This window comes from Panthera leo, chromosome D1 (genome assembly GCF_018350215.1).
Source record: "Panthera leo isolate Ple1 chromosome D1, P.leo_Ple1_pat1.1, whole genome shotgun sequence".
In the NCBI taxonomy this organism is placed as follows: domain Eukaryota; kingdom Metazoa; phylum Chordata; class Mammalia; order Carnivora; family Felidae; genus Panthera; species Panthera leo.
Window position 1 is genome coordinate 25,872,620 of NC_056688.1, and position 23,063 is coordinate 25,895,682.

The 23,063-nt window shown below is 36.4% G+C and overlaps 1 protein-coding gene across 6 annotated transcripts in view; it reads right to left on the minus strand.

Moving 5' to 3' along the window:
• The window catches only part of ARHGAP32 (Rho GTPase activating protein 32), a 198,658-nt gene that overhangs the window by 12,427 nt on the left and 163,168 nt on the right, over positions 1 to 23,063 (minus strand). For all 6 annotated transcript variants that reach the window (XM_042904540.1, XM_042904539.1, XM_042904541.1 and 3 more), the window contains 8 exons: positions 21,010 to 21,112; positions 19,045 to 19,189; positions 18,542 to 18,624; positions 10,320 to 10,427; positions 9,911 to 10,056; positions 9,105 to 9,300; positions 2,583 to 2,728; positions 75 to 146 (listed from right to left, as the gene is read on the minus strand). In XM_042904540.1, the coding sequence (XP_042760474.1) occupies positions 75 to 146; positions 2,583 to 2,728; positions 9,105 to 9,300; positions 9,911 to 10,056; positions 10,320 to 10,427; positions 18,542 to 18,624; positions 19,045 to 19,189; positions 21,010 to 21,112 (999 nt within the window). The remainder of the gene's footprint in view (positions 1 to 74; positions 147 to 2,582; positions 2,729 to 9,104; positions 9,301 to 9,910; positions 10,057 to 10,319; positions 10,428 to 18,541; positions 18,625 to 19,044; positions 19,190 to 21,009; positions 21,113 to 23,063) is intronic.

Below are 23,063 nucleotides of genomic sequence, written 5' to 3' on the forward strand. Positions count from 1 at the left end.
TGTACTTATTAAATATCCTCAATTGTGTTCTTTAATGAAATAAAGAATAAAACAATTGATGCTTTTAGTCTTACCATCGACTGCATGGAGAGAAGTAAGAGATTCTTCACTCTTAGCTGAACGGAGGGTTCCTTCTGCCCTGCCACCTGAAGAAGGAAATCCAAATAGCGTGAAGTTTTATTCACTGCTACAGATGTAGAGGAAAGGAACACTGTTCGTCTCTATACACATTTAAACTGCCAAGAGTGAACAGCTTTACATTTTGACAATCACATTCAATTTAAGCATTATATTATATAAGGTGCTGTCTTGTTTTCAGATGGTTTCCTATGTGAAAAATCTCTTCTAAAAGATTATGAACTTGAGAATACAGATGAATTTTAAAACTTCTTTCCGTTGTATTTCCTAAAGACTAGCATGATATCTTCAGATGACATCATACTAGACTTAGGATAAGCCCTAAATCTAATGACTGGTGTCCTTCTAAGCAGAGAGGACACAGAGACCAAGGAGGCCATGCAAAGACAGGCAGAGAGTGGAGTGACACCACCAAGAGCCAGCAGAAGCTGGAAGAGGTGAGGGAAGATTCTTCCCTGGATCCTTTGAAGGGTATATGGCCTTGCTGACACCTCAGTTTCAGACTTTTAGCCTACAGAACTATGAGGGGATAAACTTCTGTTGGTTTAAGTCACCCAATTTGTAGCAACTTGTTACGACAGCCCTAGGAAACTAACACAGTGCCTTGATTACATATGTTGGATCTTATTTGTTAAATATCATCATCCTCATTTACCTCTTGGCCACGCTCAACACTGGTGACACTTTCTGTTTAAACCCCTCCTCCATGATTTCTGGTGATCACAGAAATGAGAGTAAGGTGTGTCCACTGCCTATCCTTCTGTAATCATTTCCTCTTACTCTTTTCGTAACAACTCTCCTTTTTCCAGTCCTTTAAACACTGCTTTTCTCCAGATTCAGTTCCCAACCTGCTTCTCTCACTCAACAGGCTCCCCCATAAAATCTCTCTCCAGAGTTTTCATCCTTGAGCGTTTGCTGATGACTTCCAAATCCATATTTCTCCTAATATTAAGCCCCTTTACTGAATTCCAGATCCATACTACTAATCATCTCTTAGCCATGTCCAACTCACCGTGTCCAAAATAAACACATCGTTTTTCTTCCCCAGACTACTACTCCCTACATGAATAATGCCATCTCCCTAATCATTTAATGAGAACTGAAAATGATCTTTGCTCCTCTTTTTTTCTCATCCTTCACAATCCTTTGGTCACTCAGCCTTGTAGATTCTGCTTCCTAAATATCTCAAATCTATTTCCCACTTCTACTGTCACTGCTTACTCCAGACACTCACTGTTTGTTTCTTGGTTGTACAATCGTAACTGTCTCCTAATTACTGTCCAGTCTCCAGTCTTCTTCTCTCCCCATATACTCCCTATACTGCTGCTGAAGTCATCTTTCTTCAATGCAAGTGTGATCGTGTTACATTATTAAAGCCACTTGATAACCCCCAAAGGAATGGAAGACAAAACCAAAACTCTGACAAGCACACAAGGCCCCTAGGGACCGAAACCTCTTTTTGTACCATAATGTACCCAGCCAAGTTCCCTGCTCCACACATGAGCACACACCTTACTCTCATTTCCTGAAATACCTTTCTCAGCCTCTTGGTGATCACATGAATCCCTACTTATCTTTCAAAAAACCAAGTCAAAGGGTGTATTTCTGACCACTAGTCCCTTTCCCTATACAAATTGGCATGTCCTACCATAAATACTTCACACAAACATCTACCTCAACTGCTATGATTCTGAATGAAACTTACCTTCTTACACATATGATTTCCCAAGTAAGTCTCCGAAGGTAGGGGCAGTATCTTAATTTTCTTTTTATCTGAGAGGCTGCTATCAATATATCTAGTATATGCTTACTTAGTACATGATGGCAAACCGAATGATGAATTAAATGAACTGAACGTTGTATTTCTAACATTCAAGCACTACTATCCTTCCTAGATTCAGAAGCTGTCAATGTCAGCAGATGATGGATTTTAAACTATTGTTACGAGCAGTATTTTCAACAACAGTAAGCGATTTCTTTAATATAATAAGATACTCTCGTCAATGAATTACCCAGGAAAAAGATAGATTCCTTGGTTGTAAGAGTTATAAACTTAAAAGGCATGCTGAAACATGGTTTTATCACATTTTAAATCTATATAAATGTACATGAATAAACTTAACACCACGGCAGTTATTTTGTATGAACAGCAATATACAAAACTATGTTATGAGTATGTTGTGAATTTTAACCACATTCTCACTCTATATAATCTACACAGTTCCCACAAGAAACTGGGTACTTCTACGTGTTTATGTATGTGTCTGCGCATAAAAGAAGACAATTCAGGGGTAGCACCACAACCGTGGACACACCATACAGAAACACAGTATAACTATACACTGACTACAGACCCAGAGTGCGCCACGGGACGGGCAGTGCGGAGCGGCCGTGTGGGCTGCTGTCCCGGCAGCAGAGCACAGGAAGGGCAGGAGAGCACCAACCTTTCAGAGCCATGGCTTTCATCTCAGAAGGCTCACTCTCATTCCGCTGCAACTTCCGCTTAGAAACAGATGATGATTTCCCCAAGTTGAAAAAGGAACGCCAGCTGCCCACGGGAGATTTTTTCATTTTATTTTGAGGCCTCCTCCTGTAAGAGAGAAAATAACCTGTGTTAAGATATCCCAGGGGCTATCCTTACTTACAGGAAATGTACAAATGATGGAAAGAACCAAAGAGCCTAGAGAGGCACAGCTGAAAACATACACATACATATGTGTATGTGCACCTAAACTGTGCAGCTAAAGCATGAAATGGAAATAAAATGTATAGATTTGTTTTTTATTTTGGAGAGAGAGAGAGAGAGAGAGAGAGAGAGAGACAGAGAGGGGGAGACAGAGAGAGAGAGGGAGAGAGAGACCACAAGTCAAGGGTAGGGGCAGAGGGGGAGAGAGAGAGACTCTCAAGCAGGCTCCACTCTAGTGCAAAGCCTGATGTGGGGCTTGATCCCACAAACCTAAGATCACGACCTAAGCCGAAATCAAGAGCTAGACACTTAACTGACTGAGCCAACCAGGTGCCCCTCGATTTTAATATTAGTAACTAGTCACAAAGGTAATTTTTATACAGGTTTTTCTATTTAGATCTAACCTCACAGTAAGTGAAATAAGTTGAGAATAAGAAATATTTGGAAGTAGGAATTATTAAAACTCTAAAAATAAAAGAGTTAAGAAAATTATTTTAGATGTAAGTAAACAGAATTCAACCAAAAAGAGGGGCGCCTGGGTGGCTCAGTTGGTTAAGTGTCCAACTTCGGCTCAGGTCATGATTTCATGGCTCATGAGTTTGAGCCCCGCATCGGGCTCTGTGCTGACTACTCAGAGCCTAGAGCCTGGTTTAGATTCTGTGTCTCCCTCTCTCTCTGCCCCTCCCCCCACTTATGTTCTGTCTCACTCTTCTCCCTCTCTCTCAAAAATAAATAAACATTTTTTAAAAATTAGAAAAAAAATACACCAAAAAGAAAAGTATTACAAATGATAACTAGCATATATTGAACGGCAGGCACTGTGCTAACTGCCTTATATGTAATAGCTCATCTAAATTAAAAATAACCATATGAGGAAGGTACTAATATTCTCACTGTAAGGCTGAGGAAACTATGACACTAATTTTAAGTAACTTCCTTAATGCTATAAAACTAGTAAATAATGGAGGCAGGGTTGGAACCCAGTATCTACTCTCTTGACTACTATTCTAGAAAGAAATGTTTGAAGAAATTATGGAAAATGCTGGTAGGCATCTTTTTTTTTTTCTTCCCTCCTTCAGTCTTGCTGGCCCAGCACTGGCAGGAGCCAGTTCTGACACTATCCATCTACCTTGCTAACACTATGCCCAGTATTCCCTTCAGACTAGTCCCACCCAACTCACCTGTTCCTGCTGGCACTCCTCCAAAGTGGCTCCTGCCGCACCTAGCAGGCAGCCTTGGTCAGGATGGGGCCCATCCAAATCCAAAGCAATTCCTGCCCCAGGGAGGGAGGGAGCCACCCTGGCCACCAGCACACCGGCAGTAGCTACAGAGGCCTCTTAACCAGCTGCACCAAAGGTCGGCCGCTCACCAAGCATTCCCACAGCAGCTACAGCCAGGCCTCTCAGACTACCACACTGAAGTCCAGCTGTGCCCACCACTGTGCCCACAGTGGTCATGGCTGGTCACTGTAGGCAGCTGGACTGAGGGCCAACCCCGGCCACCAGCACATCCACAGCAGTCCCCACCCACTCACAACAGCAGAGCACACACAACCCACAGAGGGGACACCCCAGGAGCACCTGGTTCTGGTGACCAGGAGGGACTGCAATACTGGGCTCCACAAGACGCCTTCTAATAACGCTACTACCTTAGGACCAGGAGACAGAGCTGACTACCCAATACAGAGAAAGAAAAATGAGGAGACAGAGAAATATGTTCCAAACGGGATAACAGGACAAAACCTCAGAAAAAGAAGTAAACAAAACAGAGATAAGTAATCTACCTAATAAACAATGCAAAGTAATGGTCACAGATGCTCACTGGACTTTGAAGAAGAGTGGATGAAGTCAGCGAGAACTGCAACAAAGAGATAAAAAATTGAAAAGAGAACCAAAAATGCTGAAAAAACAAAATAACTGAAATGAAAAATACGCTTGAGGGGATCAACAGCAGATCAGAGGACGCAGAAGAATGGATCAGCAATTTGGAAGACAGGGTGGCAGAAACCACATAAGCTGAACAGCAAAAAGAAAAAAATTTTAAAAATGATAGTAGGCAAAAGGGCCTCTAGAAAACATCAAGCATCTTAACATTTGCATTATGGGGGTCCCAAAAGGAGAAAAGCAGGGGGGCAGAAAACGTATTTGAAGAAGTAATAGCTGAAAACTTCCCTAACGCAGGGAATAAAACACACATCCAGGTCCAGGAAGCACAACAGCCTCCCAGAAGATGAACCTAAGGTGGTCCGCACAAAGCCACATAATAGTTAAAATAGGAAACATTAAAGATAAGGAGAGAATCTTAAAAGCAGCAACAGAAAAACAAATAGTTACATACAAGGGAAACCCCATAAGGCTATCAGCTGATTTTTTAGCAGACATTTTTCAGGCCAGAAAGAAGTGAAATGATATATTCAGAGTGCTGAAAGGAAAAAATCTACAGCCAAGAACACTCTACCTGACAAGGCTCATTCAGAAGAGATAGACTTTCCCAGACAAACAAAAGTTAAAGAAGTTCCCTACAAAACTAGCCATACAAGAAATGATACAAAGACTTTTTTTTTTTTAAGTAGAAAAGGCCATAACTAGAACAGAAATGATTAAAGGAAAAAATTTCACAGGTAAAGGCAAACATAAAGATCAATCATTTATAAAGCTAGTGTGAAGGTTGAAAGAAAAAAGTAGCAAAATCAAGTATACTCAAAAAATTAGTTAAGAGACTCACAAATAGAAAGATGTAAAATATGATGTCATATACATAAAATGTAGAGGAAGGAGTAAAAATGTGGTGTTTTAACTTAAGTGACCATCCACTCAATATAAACTGCTATATACATAGGGTATTATATATGAACCTCAAACCTACAAACCAAGATCCCATAATAGATGAACACACACAAAAGAGAAAGGAATCCAAGCACAACACTGAAGAGTCATTAAATCACAAGGAAAGAGAGCAAGAGAAAAAGAAAGAAACAAAGAACTAAGAAAATAACCAGAAAACAATGAACAAAATGGCAATAAGTACAACCTACCAATAACTGCTTTAAACGTAAATAGACTAAATGCTCCAGTCAAAAGACAAAGGGTTATTGAATGGATAAAAAAAAAAAAAAAAAAGATCTATTTGTGTGCTGCCTACAAGACAGTCACTTCACAGGTTACAACAAACAGACGGAAAGTGAAAAAAATGGAGAAAGATATCCCATGCAAATGGAAGTGAAAAAAAAAAGTTGGGGTAGCAAAATTTACATAAAAAAAACATACTTTAAAACAAAGACTGTAACAGGAGACAAAGAGGGCATTCCATAATAATAAAGGAATCAATCCAACTCAGACGCTATAACAATTGTAAGTATCTATGCAACCAACACAAAAGTACCTAAATACACAAAGCAAATATTAATAAACATAAAGGGAGAAAATGACAGTAATACAATAACAGTCATGGACTTCTAACACTCTACTTACATTAATGAATAGATCCATCCAGACAGAAAATAAAAAACTACCTATCCTTCTCCAACTATTCCAAACAAAGAAATGAGGAAATGTTTCCAAATCTATTCTACAAGGCCAGAACTACCATAAAACCAGGTGAAGACACTGCAAGAAAAAAAAAAAAAGAAAATCATAGACCAATATCCCTGATGACCACAGAAGCAAAAATCCTCAACAAAATATTAGCAAATTGAGTTCAACAACACATTAAAAGGATCAATGAGCAAGATAAAGTGAGATTTATTTCAGCAATGAGAGGATGACTCAGCTGCAAATCAATCAAGATAGACCACATTAACAAAATGAAGAATAAAAATCACATGCACATCTCAACAGATGCACCAAAAGCATGTGACAAAACTCAACATCTGTTCATGATAATAACTCTCAAGAAAGTGCGTTTGGAGGGAACATATATCATCATAACAAAGGCCATACACAGCAAACCCACAATAACATCACACTTGATGGTGAAAAGCTGAAAGTTTCTCCTGTAAGATCAGGAACAAGACAAGGATGCACTTACCACTTTTATTCAACACAGTACTGGAAGTGCTAGCTATAAGCACTCACACAAGAAGGAAAGGAAAGGAAGGGGAAAAGGAAGGAAAGGAAGAAGGAGAGAAAGAAAGAAAGAGGAGAGAAAGAGAGAGAGAAAAAAAGAGAAAAAGAAAGAGAAAGAGAGAGAGAGAGAAATACAGACAGACAGGAGAGGCAGGCAGGCATCCAAATTGGCAAGGAAGAAGTAAAACTGTCATTGTTTGCAGATGAAATGATACCATACATAGAAAACCCTAGATTCCACCAAAAAACTAGCAGAACTAATGAATGAATTCAGTAAGTTGCAGATACAAAATTAATATACAGAAATCTTCAGCTGTTTTTTTTACATTAGTAACAAACTGGCAGAAAAATAAATTTAAAAAAAACATCAAAAAGATGGTTGCATCAAAAAGAATAGAATGCCTAGGAATAAATTTACCAAGGACGTGAAACACCTACACTTTGGAAATTATAAGATGTTAGTGAAAAAAATTAAAGATGACACCAACAAATGAGAAGACACGCCATGCTTATGATTGGAAGAATTAATGCTGTTAAAATGTGTATACTACCTAAAGCAAACTATAGATTTAACATAATCCCGATCAAAATACCAATAGTATTCATCACACAAGAACAAAAAAAAAATCCTAAACTTTGTAAGGAACCACAAAAGACCCTGATCAGCCACAGCAATCTTGAGGAAGAACAGAGCTGGAGGTATCACAGTCCCTGATATCAAAATTGTACGGTATACTGGCACCAAAAGCAACACACAGTTCAACAGGACAGCAGACAGCCCAGAAAGAAATTTATGCATATACAGTCAATTCATCCATGACAAAGGTGGCAAGAAGCACAATGGAGAAATGACAGTCTCTTCAACAAATGGTGCTGGGAAAACTGGACAGCTACATGTGAAAGACTGTAACTAGACCATTTTCTATCACCACACACAAAAATAAACTCAAAATAGATTAAAGATCTAAATGTATGGCCTGAAGCCATAAAACTCCTAAAAGAAAATATAGGCAGTTATCTCCTGGACATCAGCCTTAACAGTACTTTTCTGAGTATTTCCTCAGGCAAGGGCATCAACAGCAAAAATAAGCAGTTGAGACCACATCAAACTTAAAAACTTGGTCAGTGAAGGAAACCATCAACAAGACAAAAAGATAACCTACTAAATGGGAGAAGATATTTGCAAATGATATATCCAATAAGGCATTAACATTCAAAATATATTTCAAAATCCTACAACTCAACACCCAAAAGACAATCCAATTAAAAAATAGGCAGAGGACCTGAAAAGACCTTTCCCTCCAAAAGACATCCAGATGGCCAACAGACACTTGAAAAGATGCTCAACATCACTCATCACCAGGGAAATGCAAATCAAAAGCACAATGAGATACAACCTCATACCAGTCAGAATGGCGAGTGGCAAAAAGAGAAGAAATGACCAGTGTTGGCAAGGCAGTGGAGAAAAGGTACCCCTCATTGCACTGCTGGTGGGAATATAAATTAGTGCAGCCATTACGGGAAATGGTATGAGGGTTCCTCAAAAAATTAAAAATAGAAGCACCATATGATCTAGTAATTCCACCTCTGGATACTTACCCAAAGAAAACAAAAACACTAATTTGAAAGACAGGTGCACTCTTAGGTTTACTGCAGCATTATTTATAATAGCCAAGATGTGGAAGCAGCCCAAGTGTCCATCAAGAGATGAATGCATAAAGAAGATGTGGTGTGTATACACACACACACACACACACACACACACACACACACACACACACACACAGAGGAATATTATGCATTCATCTCTTCATGCTGGTTGGGAGGTCACACTATGAGAAGTTCTGCCTATTCTAAACTTAATGTCAAACAAGTCATTATCCATCCATTATTTCCTGAGTAATCTGTTCCAATCCAGTTTATGTCTAAATAAGTATCTCAGAGAGAAAATCAAACCCTACATAGTAGAAGTGTATTACTTTTCCTAACAGTTCACCGTCTATGATTAACTTTCATCTTCTTTAAAATGACATGATGTTGTCATGCTTTTTGAGAATCATTTGTGTCATTCCCTATGAAATATCATCTGTAATCAAATGAATGGGTTTTTCTGGGACTAGCTCAACATCAATACAATAATACTAAAATACAAAAGTTAAAAAAAGAACGCTTGGCCATGAAAATCACATTATTAAAGAGGATTCAATGAATTTTACCTTTCAAGTGGAAACTCAATTATGGTATGAAACTTTCCCTGAAGCGCAGCGGGTCCTTCTCCTACTTCAATATATTTATTTTCAGTCACAATTGGAGAAGTGACCTGAGCTTGCGTTCGTGCCTGGGCTTCCTCCAATGTCAGCAGCTTGGTGGATGGAGAGGAAACCAGCAGGGACTTGGGTCTTGACAGAGAAGCTTTGGAAAGAAAGAAAAGCAATGAAAAGAGTAAAGATTTTTGGCATAGATAAAAAAATATAAATATGTGTGAGTGTCTGTACATCAGTCTCCATCTATCTACCTGTCTGTGTTGTTTTAAATTTTCTTCATTAAGTTTTTTAAATGGCAAAAATAATAGGGCATTATACTGAATGAGGAAAAGAAGGTGACATAGCAGGTTGTTAACAATGACATATAAATATATATAAATATAGATATTTTAGTTCCTTAAATAATTTAACTGTTTTCCTTTCTGAAAAGATACCAAGCAAGACTGGGTATCAGTGAGATCTCTTTGGTTTTGGAAAAAATTGTTCTTTTGCTGCCCCATAGCATATCTTTATATACATCAATAAATGACATATTTTTTAATGTGTCATGAACTTACATAATAGGTCTAATATGTAGTACTCACTAAGTACACATAAAATAACTATTAAGCTATGCATTTTGAGAAGTGGACATAAATTAGCTGCTTTCTACCAAAGACAGATTTATTATTACACTGAGATAAGAAATGCAGTTTTCCATCCCTTTATAAGAACAGATACATGTTCCTTGTAGTAAACAAAATCCGTGTGAGCCGTACCTGCTCCATCCTGAATGACAGCACTGATTTTCCCACTGAAGAGGACGTCTACATGATTCAGGATGAATTCAACCACCACAGACTGAATTCTCACTTCCATAAAAGCTGCTGTCCCACTGAAGCAGGCAGATTCTATCTGTTTCGATCTGGGGGGTAACCAACATTACCATCAGAGAACCCCAAAGATAGCAGTCTCAAAGAGCATTATTTTTTTTAAATGTGTAAACCACAGAGGAAGAAAGCATACTTTTAGCACCTTGGTTAAGCTCCACTTGCCTCTTTTAAGGAGATGCTCATAAGAACAGCATATGGGTTTTACTTTTAAAAACTGTCCTCACGGAACACTGAAGGAACACTTTCATTTAAGATGACAAATTCTACGTAAGGTCATAAGTCAAATGCATCTTACCTTAGCAGGTTTGGAGCCCAAACAATTGCTAGGTTTTTTGCATGCATATTTGTGATGGAACAATAGTCAGCTAGAAGAGACAAGTGTCTCATCAGGAACTCCAGCGTTCTGGAAAATGCAATAGAACGTATTAACAAAAAGAAACAGTATGTAGCAGTTTAGAGACTGAAAGTGCTAATTAATTTTTAAGATTTCAATAGAAGAATAGAAAAAGAAACCATACAAACTCCAGCAAATTTTTTTGTTGCTGTTTAGGTTTGAATATTATTATTACCACAGAAATGTCAGAAGAATATTATGAATTACATACTCTGCATACAGTAATCACATCTACAGAATTCTAAGAAAAAAGTGTAAGGCAGATGCAGTAAGAAATGAACGTTTCTGACAGGACTGGTTCTAAAAAACAGTCTTAGTTTTTAAAAGTCTTTAGGAGGGGCGCCTGCATGGCTCTGTCAGTTAAGCGTCCAACTTCAGCTCAGGTCATGATCTCACTCCTCGTGGGTTCCAGCCCGGAGTTGGGCTCTGTGCTGACAGCTCAGAGTCTGGAACCTGCTTTAGACTCAGTGTTTCTCTCCCTCTCCCGGTCACACTCTGTCTCTCTCTCTTGCTCTCAAAAATACATATTTTTAAAAAATAAAAAAATGAATGAATGAATGAAAATCTTTAGGAATATTTGCTCCTGGCTGTCAGACATCTAGTTTCTTTTTTTTTTCAATATATGAAATTTATTGTCAAATTGGTTTCCATACAACACCCAGTGCTCATCCCAAAAGGTGTCCTCCTCAATATCAGACATCTAGTTTCAAGGACACCAGTGAAGTAAGTCCTCCATAAAAGCTAATTTCTCAACACATGATATCATGAACTTATGATATTCTACTTGTAACAGACACGCTAACAGGAGAGGACTTAAACTTTTCTTTTATAAAAGAAAACAGTATTACACAAGCCTAAACAGTTAAAAGAAGAATTGCAGTGGGCACCAAGGACAGAGAATATTTGAGTAAAAAATGTGCTTTTAGAAGAGAAAGCCTATTCCAAAATCCTAATATCCTGGGTTATCTTATTTGGTTTACTTAAACAATTCTATGTATATAGAGAGAGATTAAAATAACAGGGCAGAACAGTTTTGGAAAGAAAACATGATCAGCTTAGATGCAAGTGAGATCAGATAAACACACAGAGGTATTACCTACATTTCTCAAAGTGCCCCTACCTACAGTGTATAGGGATTGAAGCCATTAAAGACAATAAATAGGAGACAGAAGTTTAGACTGTTGTATGAAACAGTAATGAAAGTTAAACTGTGGTTGGCATATGAGACCAAGAGACCAATGTGAATCTGAGAAGAAAGAGGCTGGCAGCTAGAAGCACTGTTGAAGATTCTTTCTTTCTTTCTTTCTTTCTTTCTTTCTTTCTTTCTTTCTAAATGTTTTATTTATTTATTTTGAGATAGAGAGTGTGAGAGAGTGAATAGGGGAGGGGCAGAGAGAGAGAGAGAGATACAGAGAAAGACAGAATCCCAAGCAGGTTCCTTGCTGTCAGCACAGAGACAGGGGCTTGAACTCAGGGGGCTTGAACTCAGGAACCATGAGATCATCATCTGAGTCGAAATCAAGAGTCAGCCGAGTTCAACCGACTGAGCCACCCAGGAGCCCTGAACATGCTTCTACAGGGATCTCATCAAGTTCCCCTAATAGCCCTACCCAGCACAGTGTTGCCACTCCCCACTTTATGGAGGAGAGAGCCAAGGTGTGCCCAGGTTACAAAGACAAGAAGTGCTTGTCTCAAATCAAGGTCAGCATGGCTCCAAAGTCCCTGCTCCTTCAACCGCAGGTGGAACTTTCGTTCCCTCCTAACATTCTTAAGTAGGAAAGGCAGACACACAGACAGAAGTGGGGCTGGTCTGGAGACCATGTACAGGTGGGAAGCTTGAGAAATGTGTTCAGAAAACATGTAAAATCTTACAATTTTGGGTGGTGGGTAGATGAAGGAAGGGAGATATTAAAGTACTTCACAAATATACTTTATAGGAAATGCAAATCAAAACAACCAAAGATCCCATTTTATTCACATATCTAATTGTAAAAATGTTTTTAAAAGCTAATGGAGAATTTTAGTCAGCAGTGCCATGAGGTGAGTGAGCACTGTCGTATTCAGCAGAGCACACACTGCATAAATCTTCACAGCTTAGAAATTTTGGCATATCGGGAAGAAAATTTTAGTGCCCTTTGATTTCCAAGAATTCCACTGTCAGGTCTTTATCCAAAAAAAAAAAAAAAATCTAGATTTTCACAAAGATTCATGTAAATGGGTGGTCCTCACAGTAATGTTCAAAATTGGGGGGAAAAATTCCACCAAGGAATGCAAACTGGTGTAGCCACTGTGGAACTGTATGGAGGTTCCTCAAAAAGTTAAAAATACAACTACCTTACAATCCAATAATCAAACTACTGGATATTGACCCTAAAATACAAAACACAAATTCAAAGGGATACATACACCCCTATGTTTATTGAAGCATTATGTATAATAGCCAAATTATGGAAGCAGCACAAGTATCCATCTGTAGATGAATGGATAAACAAGATGTGGTATGTATATATAGAGACACACAAACACACACACACACACACACACACACACACAAGAATATTATTCATCCATTAGAAAGAATGAAATCTTGTCATTTGGAACAATACAGATGTAGCTAGAGAGTATAACGCTAAGCAAAATAAGTCAGAAAGACAAATACCATGATTTCACTCAAATGTGGAATTTATAAAACAAAATAAACAAGTGAAGGAAAAAAAAAAAAACAACAACAGAGAGAAACAAACCAAGAAAGAGGGTCTTAACTATGGAGAACTAACTGATGGTTACTAGAGAGGTGGGTGGGGGGAATGAGTGAAATAGGTGATGGGGACTGAAGAGTACACTTATCACAACAAGCACTGAGTAAGTGGGTACAGAATTGTTGAATCGCTATATTGTACACCTGAAACTAATATAACACTGTATGCCTAACTATACTGGAATTAAACTAAAAACTTAAAAACACCATAAAACATATCAGATAGGTACATTAGGGAAAAGGTTAAATAACATAAGAGAACACTATCAAAAATCATGTTTTTCAAGAATTTAAGGAATTAGGAAATGAGAATGTTAAAATCTTAAAAAGTCTGGATGGAGAGAGATACATAACAGGAGATTAACACTCAAATTATGTAGAGGATGCTAGAATATAAAAACACATTAGATAGCAGGAGATCTATCACAAGGAATTATATATTATATAGAATGGGAAATATGTATATAGTAAACAATATATGTAAAACATGTGGGCATGCATTGTAGGTAATATATATTAGGAATAAAGAAAATAATATTAGGATATACATTCTATATATGTATACATATATCAGCAAGCTATAAAATACATGGTGCATAAAATATATAATATATATATTCAATATATATTATTGAACATTTACTATTAGCAAGGTTCTATTCTGAGAATACAGTGATAAACAAGACAGAATTCATGGCCTCAAGGAACTTGTGTTTATAAAACAAACAATACATATATATCCATATAAATATATATAGATATATATTCTATACAGATATATGGTACAATACATGTACAATATATAATATATAGCAGGTAAAAGTATATAATGTTCAACAGGGAAGATTAAATAACTAAGGGAGCTACATATGTAATTAGTAAGGGAAATATCTATATATTGTTGAAAAATATCTATATCTGTATAATAAAGGAAAATATATACTGTGTAGGAAAAATATGAATATAGTTAGAGGAGATAAACATAATATATAAAAGTTATATATGAATATATATTGTAAGCTTTACCTAAAGCCAATTTTAAGTGTTTTTGTAAAGTTTATGCAAGGTTATTTTAATTCATAATGAAGTTAAATGGTATAAACACTTTATTTAAACATGATTTAAAAAATAATTTGTTTCTTGCTTCTACAGAAGATACATATGTATGTGAGTGCATATACATACATACACACATTATAGATAAAACATAAAAAAGCAAATGCACAGATATACATAATAACAATAAGGGTAATTAACTCATATAAATAGCACTTATGTAACAGGCCTTGTCCTAAGTTCTATTCCTTTAATATTCATAATAATCCTACTAGAAAAGTACTATTATTGTCTATTTTAGACACAATGAAAGTGAGCCTAAGAGGCAAAGGAACTTGCCCAAGGTCACAAGGTCACATAGCTAATATAGGTAGTTTGGCTTCAAAGTCCCTACATTATAATGAGACATTATATATAACAGGTGACATAAATGTACTACACAACAGGGGATAAATATGTAGGGGATATAAATAAAACTTATGTTGGGAGATTTATTTATATAAAATATAAAAATAAAAAATATAGGAGGCATACATACTTTACCAGATGAGAAATATATACATATATACTGTCTATTATATATATTTATATGGATATATATACAGTATTGCCTATTCTATACATAGCCCCTCTAAAACTTCAGTTCCTTGAGGTAATGAATTCTATCTTGTTTATCACTGTATTCTAAGAATAGCACCTTGCCAATAGTGTTTAATTATATTAAATATATGTTTTATATATTTTATGTACCATATATTTTAGTTTGCTGACATAATTATTCACATATACCATATATACAGTATATATACATACATATATTAGTATGTACACATATATATGCTAGACATGCTGTATATATACTATACTAATATATGTATACATGTGTATACAGTATATATGTATACATACATAAAATATATATACACATATACTATATCTCATATATATGTATACATATATACATATATACACACACACATAATACACACTGTCCATATATATTACTGATGTTCTCTTAATTCACCCACAATATTAACCAGTACTCTCGATTCCCTCTGCAAAATGTACAGATTGGTGTCTACAGCACTATTAAGTTTTTTTGTTTAATAGTTTCTTTCCCTGCACCACTTTCACTAAATATCATTTAAAATGTAAGCTTAACTAAAGCCAATCATAAGTGTTTCTATAACTGTTCATGGCAGATTATTTTAAATCATAATGAAGTTAAATGCTATCACACTTATAAAACATGATTTTTTAAAAAAGAATTTTTGTTTCTTGCTTCCATAAATCTGTTGAATATTTTGCAGTCTTGATAAGGGTAAGCTGCCAAATGAGGAAGGAACAAATACTGTGACAAGCAGAGAACAATTTAAAACAAAACAAAACCTATAATTACCAGTAATATTCTCCTAGAGAGCAGAGATTATTTCCATGAGATAAGAACAGGATGCTGTAAAGTAGAACAAAAAAGGGCAGGAGGAAGGTACAGGGGAAGGACAGAAGGAAGGAAGAAAGTTTAGTTTGTTCCTGGAAATAACTTTCTTGTAAATCAAGAGATGGAGGAAATCCATATGTGGAAACTGACAAAGGAAGGTGAGAAAATGAAAGAGTTAGTTCAAGAGCTACAATAAACCCAGAAAGAGAATAAAGAAAAGGGATGGGATTTCAGCTGCAATGAGAACCATCAAGGAAATAATAACAAGAAAACTTCCCAGAAGTTTCCAGATGGAGAAAGCCTACCAAGCGTCCACAGCAAAGAATGAAAAAGAACCCACTCCAAGATGGGTCAATGTGAAAACTGAACACTAGGTAGGTTCTAAATTCAAAAGCATCCAGAAAGGATACAAACAAAACAAAATATGTCATATGGCTGCAGCATTTTTGCTTAGATGACAATGGTGTGATACCATCAAAATTATGGGGAAAAATTATTTACAGGCTAACATTCTATAGTCAACTACCAATCAAATACAAGAGTAGAATAGGAGCATCTTCATATCAAAGTCTCAACACATTTACCTCCCGTTCGACTTTCCTGGAGAAGCTTCCAAAGATGTCTACTACAAAGCAGGGAGTAAAAACAAAGGAGATGACAACAAGAGATCCTGCAGGAGGCAATGAATAGAACTTCCAAAATGAGGGTTAAGAGTTCACAGTGTTGCACATCTAGAGAGCAAACAGCCTGGACTGAGGTACTGAGTAGTGGGGCATAAGGCTCCAGCAGGGATATTTTCACGGGACCAAAAAAAAAAACCAAACACGTTGCCTGATAAGTCTGAACACACTGACAGAACATTTATAGTCCTGTGAAAGAGTTTCAGGGATAAACTAGTGATGAACAGAAACTTAGCAAGCCAAAAATGGGCATCTGCTACACACACACACACACACACACACACACACACACACACACACACACACAGTTATTCCAGAAAGGAAATAAAGTCTAGTACCTATTATGTGCAGTCATGAATAACAGTTACATGGTTGTAACACTACAATATAGACAGTGAATACTGGTTTAACTCCAAATGCTGACATAACCAGACTCTGAACATGAAAGAAGGGGAAGTGTGAGTTTGTGTGGTACTGGGGTGGGGGTGATAAGAGAGCTAAATTTTATTCACCACAAAAGGAAGGTAAAAATAGTTATCTAAAAATGAAAAATCAAGAAATAAAAGCATACGCATGCTATTCAGAAATAGAGAACAAGGAGAAATTAGGAAGGGGGGTTGTGGAGCATTTTTCATTTTACAGTGAAAAATAGTCATCTGTACACACCATTTGACTTTTTAAAACCATGTACATATATATTATATTGATCTTTTTTTTAATTTAGAGAAAAAAGATATATTTATATGGTACCTCCTATAAAACAAAGTCAAGAAGTCTTGGCCTAATTCTAATCATCTGTCTTGCTGTGTTTTACATTAAAAAAAAATACTCTGGGCCAGACTCATTCGCACATTGGATCTCATTATAACATCAAAAAAATCCTCTTAAGAAGGGATTATTAGTATTCTTTTCACACACATGGATATTAGTGCTTGGAGAGGTCACATAGGAAGTGATGAACATGCAAATAAAAACTCCCATCTATCAAAGCTAATATTCATTATATTGCACTAGGTTTCTTTTTCTGGCAAGTACAAAAAAAAAAAGTTGTCTTCCTCCTTAAATATTCTTCAATAACTGTGTATTATCAGATTTGTCTCCTCAGCTTTCTTTTTCAGGGTTGAAGACCTCATTTCTTGACCTTCCTTCACAAAAGCTCTTTTGTGTTGTTGGGTTTTTTTTTCACTCTTCAATGGGTCGTTAAGAACCTCTAATTCCCTCACATTCCTCTTAACACAGGCTATGAGTCAGGGCCAAGTTACCTTCTGGCTCTTGATTATCATGATTTACAACTATAGTGCTGACTAAAAAAAATATGCTAATTTTTAATGTTGATTAAAAATTTTAGTGTTGAGTGCCAAATTTAGTGCTGAGTTTTCAAATACATATATGACCAATGTGATTCTTAAAAAAAGTATTAAATTACTTAATTCGTGTATTACTAAAACATCTACTGCATTTACTTTTTGTCAATGACTGAAATTTAAAAATTTTACCTTTTGCTTTTTTGCATATTATCACCTATGGTTCATACTGTTTTCTTTCTCTCACTAAATGGCAGTCATCTTTAATTTTATTCTGGTCTTCTCTGATATGACCAAAACTATTTCTTAGAGTCAAACTAACATACAAATTAAATTGGGTCTTAAAAAGTAGCAATGGCAACAAAAACAATAAACAAGAACAAGACCTAAAACAAAACACAGGTTTATAGATCATCTGAGAGTCTCCTGAGGAGGAATTCTGAGACCCCTGTTACATTTTGTGGTTCTATGTAGCTTGGACACCTTTTGAAAAAGGTAAGAGGGTTGGAAGTAAACAGGCACTCAGCACTGTATCTTACTTTGGATTCAAGCAATCACAAGTATTCACACTTGTGATCATACACCAGTATTTCTCAGGGTATCAAAAGACAAAAAACAAAACAACCACCCCCCCCCAAAAACAGGTTTAGTCAACTATCAATCTGTTCATTTATTTTTGTTCATTAATTCAACTTTTATTAAGTGCCTACTGGATGCCAAGCACTGTGCCAGGCCTTGGGATACACAGACAAACATAAATGTATGAACAAACAGAAGTTTAAACAGAACTCCATGGAAGTTTTAGTACTTAGAAAACCAAAGAAAAACACCACTCTTCGCATCAACTGACTTGTACTCTTGGGCGATATCTACAACACGTCATTTACCTGTAGTGAGGAGGGGGCAGTTGTTGGATGACGTCATGAATTTTGATCAGCCTTTCTTCATCTGTTGCTGCTGAAACAGCATCCTGCAACAATCACAATGAGAAACAGACTAGTAGGCTTTGTTGGTAGAAACTTAAGCTATTCACTTACAATTCAGTTCTCACTCTACTGAACGACAAGGAACTATATAGTATCAAGAAAGTAAACTTTGTTTCCATACTGTATGGACATTGAAATCTATTAAAGGATAATTTTTTAAAACTTTATGGTAACCAATTTGAGGATGATAAGATTAGTGGGCCAAAGTCAGAAACTAAATGTATGCACATGTGAAAACAGTGAAGACTATGGACTAGCTATCAATAACAGTTTTCTGTTTTCTTTGAAGGAGGTATTTTAGTCACAGAACTATTTCTTACATGACCAAGGCAATCTTTGCACGTTTGACATAAAATCACAGCACAACTCCAAAGAGAACTTGATTAGCAGTGACTTGTACTCACAGAAAATTTCTCATACAGCTGGTAGGTGAGCAGAGGGTTTGGGAGCTCTCGAAAATACAGCTTACAGAGGGAGCCCACGGAATGGATGTCTTGAACATAAGGTTCTTTAGTCAGGTCGGGGACATGTTCAGAGTCAAATTCATGGCTAACAAACGAGAGACAAAATACAATTATTTTATTGAAGGAAAAGCAAATATAGGACTTAAAACAGAAAGCATAGTTAATGTTTTATTCAAGTGATTGTATTTTATGTAGGTTATGTTTGGACTTCAGCAGTAACTGGATGTCTGATCATAAGAGAAGTGTTTTTCTAAGTGGAAATTATGGGCATAGCTCTAATATTACAAAGGACAACAACCTCTGAAACATGTATGGATGAGCAGCTCTTAACACATAGATCTGAAAACAGAACTCCCAATTTCCAGTGCTTTGAATATCTAATATTTTGGCAATTCTGGACAGTAGGGCTGAATGGCAGCTGGTCCATGAACAACTCTGTACAGAAATCCCTCAGGAGTATATAGTTCAGGAATACTTTATTGAAGGAGGATAAGGAAGCCAGAACAATATAAAGCAATTTCTAGCTAACTGAATTTGAATAGCCAGTAAGATCTATAGTGTAAAGTGAGTGAAATGTAAGTTGTGCTTAGAATACTAAGGCAAGTTAGGCTCACTCTCCAGGAGGTTAATTAATATTAATCGACGGGCATGGGACTACTTATCAACCTAGAGGATTAGTGTATGTGGACAATGGATCTGCTCCATCTGACACTGAAGACTGAAACTATCTTCAGTACAAGAATCAGGTTAAGTACTTTACAAACGTGTATTCCTGAAAATAGAGAGGAGCTCTGTGGTCAATTGGAATATTAAAATCTGTGTAGAATAATGGCAATCACTGTGCAGCACAGTGAAAAATGAAGGATAAGAGCATATTAAGAACAGACTAGAATCTAAGAGATTAAGAGAAAATAAAATTTATATTGCTGGTATAACGGATACCACTATTTTTGTCTCTGAGAAGATAATGGGAGAGGACGTAGAATACATAACTTGTATATGTGCTACAAAACTAGTGTTAAAGGGGATTAGAGGAAGTTTCACCACAGAAATGCAAACAATTATAATAGAACATTATGAAAAACTGTATGCCAACAAAGTGGACAACATGGAAGAAATGGGTAAATTCCTAGAAACATATAAACTACCCAAACTGAAACAGGAAGAAACAGAAAACTTGAACAGATTGATAACCAGCAAAGAAATAGAATCAGTCATCAAAAACCTCCCAACAAACAAAAGTCCAGGGCCTGATGGCTTCCCAAGGGAATTCTACCAAACATTTAAAGAAGAGTTAATACCAATCTTTTCAATACATTCCAAAAAAAACAGAAAGGAAGGAAAACTTCTAAACTCATTCTATGAAGCCAGAACTACTCTGAGAGCAAAACCAAATAAGGACTCCACTAAAAAACAGAACTATAGGCCAATATCTCTGATGAACATGGATGCAAAAATTCTCAATACTAGCAAACCAAATCCAACAGCTCACTGAAAGAATCATTCACCACGATCGAGTGTGATTGATTCCTGGGCTGCAAGAGTGGTTCAACAGAAGAAGTTTCACTCGTCAGTTTTAATTAAGAAGAATAATTCTAGTACAATGGAAATTGTCGTCTCATTTTTTTCATGGATGCAAACTTTGAAATTTGCTCAAATCTCCAAATATAGAAATGAGACAAAATATAAAATTGAAGAGATTAAGGAGACATGGTTTTCTGATAGAACAAATGAAGAAATGGCATTTAGGAAAACATTTACAAAAATCAATATGGATATTATTTCCCACTTCATCCAGACTATATTACTGAAAGTTATGGTCATCAGTGTGCCTTAATTTTGAAATAATTTAATTTTAAGAAATTACAACAGGAACGAAAAAGAAAATGCCAAATAAGTTTTTACCGTAGTCTCTGGATATTAGAGGCAACGCCAGAGAGACGATATATTCCATCCACAATGCCATATCTCTCAATGAATGCTGTACAGCTTTGAAGAACCTGGGGGACTAAAGAGAGGGTTTTAAAAACAGAGATTAAATTGGGAGTATTCTGTCAAAACAAAGTTGACAAAAAATCAGAATGTCCTAGTTTTCATAAGCAAAAAAAAAAAAAAATCTGTAAATTAAAATTATAAGGGGCAGAGATTAGTCTACTACAAAAATTGATGAAGACACGTTTACTTATTTTCACATGTAAACTAGACAACTGGTACCTGAATATCAAGACCAGCTCTCTCCCATTACATTTAAGTGTTAACAGTAAGTGAAAGAATTCATATATTAGGATAGTTACATGTAAGTGTAATGGTAAGTAAAAGAATTCATGTTCCCAGGAGAGTTGTAACAGTTTTGCTGAACTTCACACATAGAAAATGGATATAACAAAGCTAATGCTTATCCCAACATTAGGCAATTATCATTGCCTGTAAGTGTTCCAATCTCCTACTTAAAAAAAATTTTTTTTTTACATTTATTTTTGAGAGATAGAGAGAGACAGAGCACAAGTGGGGGAGGGGCAGAGAGAGAAGGAGACACAAAATTGGAAGCAGGCTCCAGGCTCTGAGCTGTCAGCACAGAGCCTGATGTGGGGTTTGAACTCACAAACTGTGAGATCATGACCTGAGCCGAAGTCGGCCGCTTAACCCACTGAGCCACCCAGGCGCCCCCCAGTTTGCCACTTTTAAAAGTTTCTTTCATCTGGGGCACCTGGGTGGCTCAGTTGGGTAAGAATCTGACTCCTGATTTTGGCTCAGGTCATGAATGATCTAATGGCTTGTGAGTTTGAGCCCCACATCAGCTTCTGTGCCGACAGTACGGAGCCTGCTTGGTATTCTCTCTCTCCCCTTCCCTGCTCTCTCTCTCTAAATAAATAAAAATAAACTTTAAAAAATAAAAAAAATAAAAGTTTCTCTCATCTTTTCATAGTTAATGCTAATTCTGAATTTTATCCAATAAACAAAACACCAACATAAGGCAAAGGTCAACGTGACTTCAGGTAGAAGGAATCTTTTAATTTCCTGCCTGTCTTTACATTAAAATTGCTGATGTTTCGACTTAATATTATCAGTTAATCATAAAGGACACTGTAGCAATAAGCAAAAAAAAAAAAAAAAAAAAGAAGGGGTACTCTCTGGTTACCTCACTAAAGACCTGATACAAACTGACAGCTAGTCCAGGCCTATAGTCTAGAAAAGACCATTCAAAGCACATAATTTAAAAGTTTTTATACTCATTCAAAAATGTACAGTAGCTGAAATTTGAACTTTGTCTTAATGTCTTAATTGTCTTACTGAAGACTGATGAATTTACAGGCTTTAGCATAACAATGTTCATTTGATAGTGTTAGTTAAAAGAATCCATGAAAGGAAGGTTGGGAGAGCATTATTTGATCTGCAAAAAACTGCTATACAAAGGATGAAACATTCAGATTGGCAAATGAAACAACTGAGATATTTTAATTAGGTAACTATAGCTAATGTATTTTCATTTACTGTATATAACATTATTATTATAAGACCTTTTTAAAAATTTTTTAATGTTTATTTACATTTGAGATAGAGACAGAGCATGAGCAGGGGAGAGGCAGAGAGAGAGACACACACAGAGAATCTGAAGCAGGGTCCAGGCTCTGAGCTGTCAGCACAGAGCCCGATGCGAGGCTCGAACCCACAAACTGTGAGATGATGACATGAGCCAAAGTCGGAAGCTTAACCAAGTGAGCTACCCAGGTGCCCCTATATCAGACTTTTCATTGGTTCTCCTGCCTTTTTTTGTCCTTCCTGCATTCCATCTTTTAAATTCTACCAGATCCTACAATTTAATTTAAAATTTAAACTCTTTAGCTTTGAATAATTTTTTAAAGCAGCTATATTATTGAGCATGTAATAAGTGCCAAGCTAAGTTTTTTTTACAATAGATGCCTCAATTAGTTCTCACAAAAATCCATAGGAAAAGCTCT